The 13,434-nt window shown below is 41.0% G+C and overlaps 1 protein-coding gene across 1 annotated transcript in view; it reads right to left on the reverse strand.

The window, feature by feature from the left end:
• LOC139732266 (chordin-like) overlaps nucleotides 1-12,936 on the reverse strand; it is an 87,846-nt gene extending 74,910 nt beyond the window's left edge. The window contains exon 1 of the mRNA XM_071643138.1: nucleotides 12,699-12,936. Within this exon, the coding sequence (XP_071499239.1) occupies nucleotides 12,699-12,936 (238 nt within the window). The remainder of the gene's footprint in view (nucleotides 1-12,698) is intronic.
• Nucleotides 12,937-13,434: the final 498 nt, after the last annotated feature.

Consider the following 13,434-nt stretch of genomic DNA (forward strand, 5'->3'; position numbering starts at 1 on the left):
TATCAATAACGGCAACAACAACAACAAACTGCTTTCAACATCACTTTCAAGCATTGATAAACGTCGAATGTCTCTATCAACTTGTAACGTGGGTGATTTTCATACCAGGCAGATGATCGGTTTTGGGTAACAGCTATGTTGCGATGTCATTTGCGATATCTAGGTGGGAGTAATCAGGGAATGAATGATTACTGTGGAGCCCCTTGTTTTCAAGAACTTGGTTTCAAGGACTCCCTTCACTGGAAGAGCTGGACCATGGAAGAAGGGAAAATCTGTCCTCAATTTAATTTGAGTTGGAGCTAATGGATGGACGCCGTATGAGCGGTGTTCAGGCCCATCTTGCCAAAGAAAACAGCAATCAAACTCGTATGACGAATCATCGCGGAAGGAAAAGAGTCGTGTAGTATTGCTGCGGGGAGACAACTCGCGAATATCATCCGCACTGAGGAGGAAATTAGGTCTGGCATTATAACAATTTCCTATATCCAACAGCCACCGGGGGTGTTTCGGTCGTGCCTCAAAGTTAAAACGGAGTGTCTTCTATTACCCTAGGGCACTCGAGGTTGCACAGCATTTCGAGGTCTTCAGGAGGGAGCCGGGCGGTGTTTGTCCGTTAAAGTGCTATTGTGCCACCTCTGTTCGACTCCACTGTTTTTCGGCTTAGCCATTTAAAGGAGAACCAAAGATAGTTGAAAGCTTACTAAAGGAGAAAGACATCTTCCATTCACACAAGAACTATTTGATGTTCGGTGGAGGATTTGTTCCCCCTTTACACTCCAATTTGCTGACGACATCGGTACTATGGTGAGGATTTAATAGGATTGGTCCCCGTTAAGGTTGTCTAATATATTTTCGTGTGGATATGTTTTTGATGTGTGTATAATGCCTTCACCATTCACTTCGGGTGTGTGAAGACATTCATGAAATGAGTTTCACTATGAGCATTCGAGAAGGAGTGTCTATTTTTGGCTTAATATACATACTAGTAAATCCTTTACTCGTCCCAAACCAAACCATGTCTCAGAAGCCGCAAAAAAAAAAATAGAAACTAGTTCATCTGTGAGTAACGTCAGGCTGTTTATGGTGCGAACCAGAGCAGACTGCAGCTGCAGTTGCCAAGGTTACCATCGCTCTGCTAAATCAAATTTCAACATTTGCTACACTCTTTTTCTCGAAATCGTCGGTGGCTGTCCACGATAAAAAAAAAAGACAGTCCAAAATAGCCCTCTCCTCTGTCGGCTGCGCTCTTCATCTATGTATGTTTTTAAGCGAAAACTTGAATGGTTAAAGAAGTTTCGCCATTTTGTTTCACTGTGACGTCATCTATCATTTTGCTTATAATGTGAAAATCGTTACACTCGAGTACCCAGATTCTCTATTCCCTCGATCGTCCCTTATCTCCCGCTCTTCTGATTATAGGTGCGCCCGCAACGCGTTGTCCGTGACCGACATTTTGCCGGTAGGTCGAGACAGCTTTGACTTGGAAACCCAGACGAACGAGCGAGCGCAAAACAACGAAAAACAAACACTTAAACACACATACGGGCACATTACACGACTTGTCACGTCTCGCTATGAGTGCACTGTTTATCATATTACCCCGCGTCAGTGCGTTCACTTCAACAAGGAGTTTTGTTTTGGTTTTTGAAGCGTTTTGCTTTTTGTTTGCCCGTTTATTTGTTTGTATACTTTGTTTTAGACTTTTTTTTATTTCGATTGCTGTTGTTGTTGTTGTTGCTGTTGTTATCATTATTATTACTTTGCCTCTTCTTTTTGTTATAAGTTCTTTACTTGGGGATACCGGGACTTGCCGTAGAAATATTGGCGTTGAAAATGTGGTAAAGCAATATTGTTCAATGATAGGTATCATGCGGTAATAGATGAAGCTATACATAGATGCTCGTAAACTCTCGTTCTACTAATCAACTGCGCAAATTAAGTGCATTTTCAATCTGTGCCATGTGATACTGTATTTAGATGAAACTTCACGCTGAAAATTTAAAAACAAATACCTATTTTAGAAAGCATTAGGCCCTGCTTTGTCAGTGGCATTACGTATGAATGATGGGAATGATAAGCTACGTCACTAATGATTAAAACAGAGTTCATTGATAGGTTAAATGACAGTGAAGATATAAGCCTATAGCTTTTGAAAGGATGCATCCGTAATTTAAACGAAATTGTGCATCCGCTTCGAAAGTTTGCGCTAAGTGTATTCACGTTTTGATAATTTCTATTAATCTTTTATAGGATCAAAAACATATTGATATGTTCATTTGCTATTAATATTAGAGGCGTTATCATCATTCCCTTTCCAGATTATATAAGATTTTATATATACTAGTAATCTTTTTATGTCAACGCAAACTTTTGACTCCAGCCCTTCTTTCAGTACTGAAGAGCTTCGAAGCTCTGATCCAAAGGGTCATTTTCTATCAACAATGCCGAGATTTATCTATCGAATGCTTTGTTTGGCATCTTCCATAATATATTTCGCAATGAATGAAAACTACAGATATTATTAGCCCATTTTGACTATTGACTTTAGAAATAGAATGGAATATACGAGTTTTTTCAGAAGACCAACTCTTTACAAAGGGCTAAGAAAAAAATCACAGCCTTTACTCTCTTTTATCACTCATCGGATGTATTATGTTGTGCTACAGACAAATTTTCATGTCGTTGTATATAGGACCGTACGACAAATACCACGCGTGGGTCCGTGGGACTTTGAAGCAAAGCCCTTTAGACAATACGCGGGGGCTTGTGCAGTCAGCTAACCTCCAAATCCAACAATCTCTAACCCTTACTCACATTTCAAGCTGAGGAAGGGGGGAGGGTGGGGTGGGAGAGGGGGAGAGGGAGGGACCTATACAACTCTTCCACTCATCTGAAAGACTCCTCGAGAATCCGACACAAGAGGCGACTCGAGAATACTGTCGCAAATCTTTGTTTTTTCGCCCTGAAGAGATATAAGAGAAGAGGTGCAATATATATCTCCCCATGCCCTCTCAAGACAGAATAGCCGTGTTTTCATCGCAGGGCATTCACATTGCAATCTTTGTGTTGCGGAGAAAAGGCATTTATGCGACCTGTATTGTGACAGAAAAGAAAAAAAAAGAGAAAGAAAAAAGCTGCGAAAAAGGAAAAAAGCTGCGACACGGTGCGCTACAACTAATATTTGCGATAGGATCTTCTGTATCTTTGACTTCTCGCACCTTTACAGTTTACAGCATAAAAACTGGTCAAATACTTATTTTCTTTTCCTGAGTTTGGCTGGCAACATCGATATGATCGGAATTCGAAGATCATAAACACGCTTTAATAGCGATAGAGATCTCGGAAATCGAATCTGTGCGCCATTGTCGAAGGAAGTTGCTTGAATAGGCGTTACTCCCGCATGGAACGACAGGCCTAATGCATACAGACACGTCAGTTTGTCGCCAAATGTTTGTCGATCATGGAATGAACGACGGGCAAAATGGCGTCAGACATGGCGAACAGAAGCTTGGGGCAGGCAGTCACTCAATGCACGAAATTAGAGCAATGTGAATGTGAATTCCATGAAAGGGACGCAGATCGTTAAAGATAGCTCACGACAGATGTACAAGAAACGAACTGCGTATCAGAATGTGGGGTAAACTTTTGAAACCGTTTTTAACGTGTTAATCTGTTTCGTTAAATGTATTTCGTCTGCAGAGTATTATTGCGCTGGGGTACAAAATAGAGACTTTTCTTGTATATCTTAATCCTTGGCTGAAGTGATTTTATGGTGATATCACAATAAAAAGGAGAGGAGAAAAAACATGGTACAATGATTTACTACTGACGAATGAAGCGAATAAACAGAGGAAGGAATACGGAATGTAGGCTAGATGGTATACACTACACAAGCAACACTATTCATTGCCATTGCATTAGTTATATTAATTATCTTGTGCAGATGCCAACCATCAGATGTTGTTGTTTCTTTTTTTGATAAATGGACCCCCATAAAACATAAAGCCACATGTTAAGTGAGAGTAAAATGTTTCAGGTAATATGGTACTTGAAAGCGTCGCAGTCCTTGTGCTTATGATAATAAGGGGGACAGTCCCGAACGGAAATGACGTCATTAGACTTACAATGTCAGAATGAGCTCACGTCCTGCCAAACCAAATTCGTGGAATCTGCGCAACATTTCATGGACGACTATAAATCCCGATTAACCTTTAGAAAGCGAGTAGAATATGTACTAGTATTAAGAAAGGAACAATTAATCGAAGGAACAAAACAGTGGAACACTGTTTTCCATCATTGTGATTATTTACTATTTTTGTTGCCATGACAAAGTGCATTGGTTTTTTTTTACGACATCATTCGTGTATAATATACTTTATATTGTATTGAAAAAATCCTTTATCGGACGAGTGTAAGAGAAATGAAAAAAAAATGTATCACTTTGGATTATGTCAACTTTTTCTTTTCTTTTCTTTGTGATGATGGAAATAAATAAACTATTGAATTGAATTGAATTGAAAAAACAATTAATCGTAGCTTTCATTTCTTCGTGCTTAAACTGGGTGGTAACTTCAGCGAAAGATTTTACACATATTCCTCTGATACGTCTTCTCGAGAATGAAATTGGAAGCTGTTAAAAGACAGCTATTTCACTATCTTCACAAGATTTCAATCTATAGACCGACAGATCGAGCACCGTGGGAGACTCTCCGGACAATATAAATGACGTCATCATCACGTGACCACTGGGCGAACTAAAAATATTATTGAAGCAGACAGTCGGCTACATTTTCTGATACTTTGAGTCATAATCATTGGAGACCTGCATGTTTGAGTATAATGTCAATGACATCTTGTTTAGTAGTGGTCCTGGGAAGTTTCGGTGTAATCACGTGGTCACGCACGACCTGTCGTGCCCTATGTTTTTCTGCGCTTCTGAGACTCGCACCTGCCCCTAAAAAGGACGTCAACAATATGATTACTCATTAGCTTTTTTGTCTATTCATTTCTCTCTTTCTCTCTCTTTCTCTTGTGGGATAATTTCACTGACTGTTTTTATCAGCAATCTGTTGTCACACAATAGACTGAAAATGCTCTGAGAACTCATCAACCCTTTTATAACAACTTCATAAGAGTCCATCTGCTATTGTACGCGATACATTTGTCCTTGCGCATATAGCATGGCAGGAGCCATCACATAGAATTGATATACTGTACATGTACTGTGTAGCTAGATAAGCAAACATATTAGGGTGTAACTTTCTGATATGACTAATCCCATGCATCTGACTGTGGTGGTGATTGACATTTTGAGTAACTGTTTGATTTCGATGTTATTTTCGTTTTCAGTTTACAGTGGTCCCGTAAGTGATCCGTATAGTTTCCCTTTGTCTGCCTGTCAGTGTTTGATATTCTACGAAGCTAAAAACAAACCACTTTGTCTAGGTATAACTTGGATAATATCTCTCTCTCTCTCTCTCTTTCATTTCTCCCCATATACAATTTTACTTCTCGTGTGCGGTTTCAAAACACACATCTCAATCGCCACCCCCCCCCCCCCCCCGTTACATTGCCTCAAAGCACCTGATATGATATTTGCTGTCAGCGCTGTCAGTAGCGATGAAAAAATAAGTTTTCTGTTTGTGTATTTCCAACAAAGCTGTTTTGACTATCAAAGACGGAGATTCTGCTAACGCGCAGTATAAGGTCCCTATTTTCGAATTTGTTCAGTTCTTTATTCAGATAGACTTTCTGTAAACGTGAACCTGGGAAGGTTGGGAGTGTATTACAGTTTGTATCTGGGCAGAAAATGGGTCGTCGCTTTGACAGACTTCTGCTGCCAGCAGAAACTCAGTCAGCCGTTGTTGGAACATGTGTAAAACGGCGGCGAAGATCCGCTCTGTGTACTTGGTAATGTCGGTCGAGCGTGGCGTGTTTGGGAGCCACAATCGAACCTTGGAAGTTTATTAAGTCATTGCTCTTCGAAGGTTTTGCTTACAGCTGCTTTACCTGCTTAGGGCTACACACACACGAACAAGAAATACATGTACTGAATAAAAGTGTCGTAGTATGCCCAGCAGTGCGCTGCGAAACCTTCCGTAAAGTCGCCGGCAAGGCGTAACCTGTTGGCTTATGCACGCTTATTTGGTCGCGGTAATCCAACCAGAAAACCGCGAGCGTGCCTCTGCAGGAAAAACAATCGTAGAATTTGTGAGAAGAGTTGCTCACAGAGATTGGAATGTTTGTCTTTCTCTTCTTCTTGTCTAACCTGCGATGAAATACGTCGTCCTTGAAGTGCATGCTGTCAGAGTGAAGATGTTTTCTAGTTTCAAATCAAGAGAGTTCAAACTCAAACCAGCATTTCCTGCAAAGCAGAACTGCTCGTCTTGTCACCGCAATATAGTTGAGTTTCGTATAAGAATCTGTGAATAAATGGGGATATCATTTCCCCCTTATGCCATTACACTATTCTACGCCCGCAATAATAATCACAGATTTATTGATCGCGTGGAATAGTTCAGGACGCGTCAGAGGACTTAATTAAAAGAAGTGTTCAGTTATAAAGGTTTTGTTTTCGCAGCCCTTTTGAGACCAAAGTTATCATCTGTCATTTATTTCGTTAAGTTCATTTTCTTCTTCCTTAATGATCGGATAAGTAAGTGTCTGGAGGGACAGACAGTCACGTGATAATCGTGTGTCCTAAATGTAAAGGTCATCGCCGACTAATTTATTAATCACCACGCGAGACACTCTGCAGTGTCTGAGGCTGAGTCTTACAACACTCCCATCGTCCCTGCTCTTCACACACTCCCTATTTTGATGTCTGTCTGACGCGCGCTTGCCACACTGAGCGCTTTCCAACAACTGAAAAGATCCCGTAACTGTTTCCCCTTCCAAAATAGAAATCCACCACGTAAGACCTCGAATTAATGCGGCTGATTCCAATTAATTAACAATCATTCCCCTGAAAAGGCAACTAGCTGTAGGCGAGCTTTGTCGCAGTCATCAAGCGGAGGCAATGGGGAATTAGCATTTTTCAATCACGCCTACTGTTGTGCAGACTGTAAATCCACCTATCAAAGGGTTTTTCCGCCTTTTCATTGGCAGTGAATCGAGTGTGCCATCACGTCTGCCCATTGTTCGCGTTCCGCTCGGGATTACGCGAACCTCGCTCGGTATTGTTCGATCCCATTCGGTCATCAAATCGTATAGACTCGATGATTAGCCATGAAAGAAGTGTAACGCAAAATGTGGTGATTTGAATAGGGAGGGAGGTTCGTGGTTCGTCGTGCGCTAATACGCAGACAGCTTTTGATATCAATTGAAGACTGTTGCCGTTACGAAGTTGTTGAACACCACAGCGTCAATAGAGAACGACAATGGGAGTGGACTGAAGACCAGAGCAAAGAAACGTTGACCAGATTTGTGCCATCAGGTATGAATGACTTTTTAGGAAGTCTGTCCGATATGAACGATAAACGACCCTTCCACATCAAAATATCAGCAAACTTTCCTCTGATACTTGAAATGGTTTTGCTGCAGGCTTCGAGATATCAATCATCTTGTCTTTTACACTTATCATTCTATAGAGAAAAAAAGTTCGATCTGAAGATGCTCTTTTTCCTGGTCAATTTTTTCCCACGTTTTTTAATCAGGACATGTTGATCGCATTTATCCAACTGATGAAAAATATTGATGTGCAGAGAAATGATGCCACTGGTTCGAACACGTATATGTTCTTAAAAGTCGAATTACTGCAATCGTCAAGTGGCTTAAAATCTATTGGGCGATGAGTTTGTTAATAACTCGCTTACCTTTGGTTTCTGTTTGTTTATTTTGGGGATTTGTTGTGTGTTATTTTTGTTTTGTTTTGCTTTTGTTTGTTTGTTTTCCAGAAGACACATGATTGCCAACCAAGCTGTCAAATCTTATATAGCCTGTTTTTTTTTCTCTCTCTTTTTTTCTTCTTTTTTTTTTCTTTTTCTCCATTTCATGAGAAATATTTTCAGCAGCAGAAAAATTGTCCTGGAAGAGGCGGTCTCCAACTCCGTGTACTAATGAGCTGACAGGAAAGAGGCTATGTTTGTTCCCCAGCCCCCGGCCCGCGTTGCCCGCCCGACTGGCCGGCGTGTAAATTGGAGCCTTCTTCGCCTGTCAACCCTAATTCCCTAGACTGGTCCTCATTAGGCTGCCAGGCAATAAGAGAGAAAGCGAGGGGAAATAATATAACGAAAACAAAGCGAGATTTTTCTTTTTTTGCACTAAATCTAAGAATTTCAGAGGGATACAGATAAATAACAGTGGTCAGTGAGTTTTAACACTAATGTCCTTACATACAATAATAGTGTCTCTATAATAGTAGGTCCTATGAATTATGTTTTTATGACATACCCACAGAACGCAGTTGGGGTTCTTTATTTTTTGTTTCGTTGTACTTGTTTCGGGGTTTGTCTGTTGTTTTGCTTGTGTTTTACCATCAACGAAAGTCGATATCTTTTTTTTTCGACAAACTCGCACTCAATACTTAATTTCTCTCATTATGCTTCTATAAAGATGCTGAAATAGTGGTCAACGCAAGAAGAACGACAGCCTATAACAGCAAGACTATTAAATATTTAGTGGCATCGTTTGTTTTTTAAATGTTTTAGGTTGCAGAGGGACAATAATGGTGCTTTGCCAAAACCGCCTTAGAAGTCCTGATTTCGACAGGATAAGCGTGACATCGGTAACATATCGACTTTTTACCTCTGGCCCCAAGAGCTGGAATTCGCTTCTTGAGTTATTACAAAACGTACGGATTGCATCGATCACATGATTTATAATATCATCGCTGTATCACTAGCTTTAAAAAAAAGGGCGGTGCGCTGCGTTTGCCTTACGTCGAAAAGTCGTGTGTGCCATTCCTTTTCTCAGACAAAACATGGAATAAAGACTCAATAACGAGCAAGTATTGCTGTATGCTGAATAATGACGTCATTCATAAATCAAAGCATTCTTGGGTACGAAGACGAGCAAGAAGAAGCAACGGGTCAGTAAAGCTTCGTCGAGTCAAATCTGTCAGATTTTATGATCGATTTTTAGTGTCGAGTATCAAGATTAACGTGGCGCGAAATTTATAGTAATTCTGTTAATCACGTGATTTCAACATTTTATTTCTATTGTGTGTGTGTGTGTGTGTGTGTATGTGAAAAGTCATTAATGTGATATTCTTAGTGGCACATTTTCCCTTGACGCTGCCCTGTACGTATCTATAGATCATTTAAACAGCTGACTTTAGTGACAGAACAAACTTTACCTGTACTTTGATAGATCAGTTGCACTATAATGACTGATTTTTTTCTTTCTTTTTGTTGAGAACAAATTTCTCCATCGATTAATTCATCCTTTAGTGTGAGCTCAATATCTTGAAAAGTACGTGAAGGAAACTAAAAAGTATGTGGCATATTTTACATTGCACTGATAAAAGTATATGGTCAGATTTGCTAAAATTCTGAGGTTTTCAACTCGACAGCGAAACTGTTTAAAAACGTGTAAGTGCATGGCAGACTATGCCTTGGTCGTGTGTAGCGAAATTTCGGTTATCAGTGCTGTTGTTCCCATTCGTACCCAACACTTTCAGCCGACAAATTTGCTGCAATTATCCTCAGCCCTCCCGTACCAATGCTAATGGACCCAACAGTTGCTGACATTGAAGTCGAATTTACACCTGACAATAGTCAGGAAAAGGGAAAAAATGTCATCCAAGTTTTACAATCTCCCAACCTATACAGTGGAAACTGGAAATAATTGGAAATAACTTTGCAGTATACTCCTGAAGTGAAAAATAACAAAACTTGCACGTGTCATACCATTAAACGCGTCGGCAGTTCTATCGAAGTTCACTCTACTCCAAGCAAGTCTTCCTGCGGTTCAGTCACACCCCTATCATTGCTAAACTCCTTTGGTACTATTTCATTCTATTATCTACCACTGGAACTAAAATATTGTAAGGACTTGACTCGAATATTATTATGCAAACAAATAATGATTCTGCCGATTATCATTCCGCTGACGACCAGCGGACTCAATATTTCGGAGTCAATATACTGTATGAATGTGATATCTTTTTCTGGCCAATTCTGTTGCCATTTCTGGAGCTCAGGTAGAGTCGATTAGAGGTGATCACGGGCCGAATCTTTGCGGTCGTGCCGCATGGAGGCCTCTTCATTCTTGCCTGCACAGTAATCATTCATTTTTACCTTATTTTGGGGTCAAACTGACAGTCGTTGCGCGGGTAGGTAGTGACTCCTTTTCCCATCGCGGTCACAGTTCAGTTTTTCTTTCATTAATCTCCGAATTCGTAAAGTGCTCGTTTTCCTCTCTCCCTCTCTTCCCCTCTCTCCTATCTCTACTGCTATCTCCCTTCTTTTCCTTCTTCTAAACTCCCCCAAAATGTATCTTTTTTTCTTTTGTCTCCTTGATTGCTTTCTCTCTTTCTCCCGCCTTCTTTCTGTCACTCTGCCTTACACACACACACACACACACACACGCACACTGTTTTCGCTGAAATATTTTCGTCAACACCGACATTGTATGATAGATGCTGATTTACTTAGCTCAGTAATCCACATGGTCCTACCGAAATTCGGCTAGAGTTTGAGACTTCGACGCATTTTCCCCTCACTTCAAAAGGTACATTAGTCGGTTGTTTAAACAGGGATTTTCTCCCTTTTTGAGGTGGAAAGATCATGGTTATTTTTTTTTTCTCCTTTCTCTCCTATTATCTTCGCAGTGGGCTCTTCTTGCAATTGGACGTTGTTTAGGAGAAGATCGCTCGGGTGTTATTGTCACTCGGCGGCGGCAGGTTTTGCCCGATCCTTGTTGACTTTGTTTGTTGACTGGCAAAAATGGAAAAGAAGGGGATGCACTGCCTGACCCAAAACGAATTTCGGCATCTATTATCCATGACGGTAACTGTCCCCAAAGTGGGGCTTGATAAAGATCAGAACGTCTACCTTTTCAGGACTTTTATCTATTGAATTCTCTCTTTAAAGGAAAAAAATCTACGGTATGCGGCATGATCATTTTAAGAATAAAGCATTTTGTTATCACAAAAGAGGGAAAGGGAACTTGAAAAATGAAGGGTTCCTGACCTTGGGGGAAAATTAACGGTTATAAAGAGAGGTGGTTCGGGGCGTGTCCTCAGATCGAAGGTTATTGGCATCTCTTTTCGTAACGAGATGTCCAAAGATTATGATCTACTCGGACAAATCTCGCCAAAAAAAAGAAAAAATATCTACACCCCTTCCCCTGGCTTCCCAAAGTGGAAATGTACCATTGTTTTGGCAATTTAAACTTTACCCTTTACCAAGTTGTCGCCTCAGCAACAACTCTTCATTTCGAATTTGAAGTTGCCATGCTGCAAGAAGTTGCAAAGTTGATGGCGAATTACTTTTATTTGGGGGTTTTGTTGGTAATTCGGGTTTTTTCTACATTCCATCTTCATAAAATGAAAATTTGAAACTGTTCATTTCATCAGCAGTTTGTGGCAGATCGTATAATTTTGGGATTGAAGTAAATGACATACGTAGGTAATGCTTGTTGTGTTACACGTTTGCACAAAGGCCAACTTGGTCGTTGGGACCCCCGCCAGTAATATTTGAGTAATTCTAAAACTTTCGGAATCAAGACTCAGAGGTACACTTGATAAAAGAAAACCAAAATAAAAACCTAAATTCAGGACAATGATGAGGCAGTTCAACAATGTAGCAGTAAAGCACATTTACAACATAAGCCAACATTACGAGTATGCAGTCAGGTGGATTTCTTTGCCAGCCCTTTCCAGCCTATTTCCTTTCAAAGTCCCCCCCCCCCCCATCTCAAACGCGACTTTTTTTTTGAACGACATTTTCTGTCTTGAAGCAAGCTGCAATCTGTTTACGATCTATTTAATTCAATTCAATTCAAAGTTTATTTCATTTTTCGACAATACATAATTTTCACTTCCTTTGAAAACAGAGAATAAGGTAAACAGAACATTGTAGAATGAAAAGACTATACAATAAAAAGTGAGGAACCTTAAGTAAATTATCTGTCAGTATTAAAGTGGAGTTTGCCTCATTCTTCCTTTACCAAACTTTTGCGTCAATTTGACTAAACTTTATGGACTGACTTCATCACATTTTTCGAGACTTTGTAAGCTTCAAATGAGTAAATCTCGATCTTTGGGCGCATTTTACCATTGTCCTATGGAAACAGGCGAAACCGGTATGTTAGTGAAATACACGCTCAACTGGAGCAGAGACGCACCAGTAAGGGGAAAAATATGCATCAGAACATCAGAGTAACATACCTAGTCATGATAGGGTGTAAGTCGGTGGTGTTAACAGGCAATACAATGGTGACACCAGTAATAACGGACGAGTCAAATGACATTTTTTCATCCATGTAATATGAACATATATATATATATATATATATATATATATATATCAAATCATACAGTGTATACTTACAGCCAGATGAAGTAGTGTGCATGTGTGTGAGTGTGTATGTGTGTGTGTGTGTCTGAGAGAGAAGGGGAGAGAGAGTGATGGATAGGCTGGAGTCGTGGCAAGGTTTATCGATCCCGATTCCCACGTCTACCCCGATGCCAGTACGAGGCACAGTACCGACCCGTCTTGGGAAGACAGCAAATGAAAAGTTACAAGCAAGCTTACCTGGGACTCCCTTGGATCGCAGAGGTGGCGTCTCCGCCTTGAGGGGTATCTGAGGTCTCCTCGATGTGGGCACCACACTTTGCACCTCGGTACCTTGTGCCGCTGCGCTCGTGTCTTCATTGCGTCTCCTATTCTGGCCCCTGCGTCTGCCGTTCTTGCGAGCTGCAACGCCCGAGTCCAACGCACTACTTAGGAACACTGCGCCGACGAACACGGCGTAAATCACAATACGATACATGTCGACGAACTGCCAACTCAAGCTTCCAAAAATATCTTTCTTCCCGACGCTGGGTGGGAAAATAAATAGATTCTTTTGACTGCGCTGAACTTGTCGAGTCCACCCTGCTGATTAAGTTGGTAACTTGAGAGTCTAATCACGAAGACATGTCACGGAGTTATGTCCAGGAGTAGGAGAAATACCAGCCCGGAGATAGACCCACTGCGGAGCGAAACCCACCACGGAGCGTGCGAACTTGCTGAGTGCGTACCGCTGGCCTGTGACGTACCGTGATAGTGTGTCGCACTGAGCCGAGCACCGGTTCAATTTATATACCCCTAGCCGGTTGGAGGGGGAGGCGAAGAAAGGCCGGAGTCAGTCAACCCTGCCTCGATCCCCAAATTTGTCTCCTCGGATGGATGGGAAAATTCTGGCGATGACCCGGCTAAGTTTCGCTTTGGGGAGGAGGCGAGAGTTTAAGGATCCCGGGGAGGATAGAACGTGGGTTTTCTTAACCCG

This window comes from Diadema antillarum, unplaced genomic scaffold (assembly GCF_040938485.1).
Source record: "Diadema antillarum isolate AM-2024a unplaced genomic scaffold, OU_Dant_1.0 seq00000407_RagTag, whole genome shotgun sequence".
Classification (NCBI taxonomy): Eukaryota; Metazoa; Echinodermata; class Echinoidea; order Diadematoida; family Diadematidae; genus Diadema; species Diadema antillarum.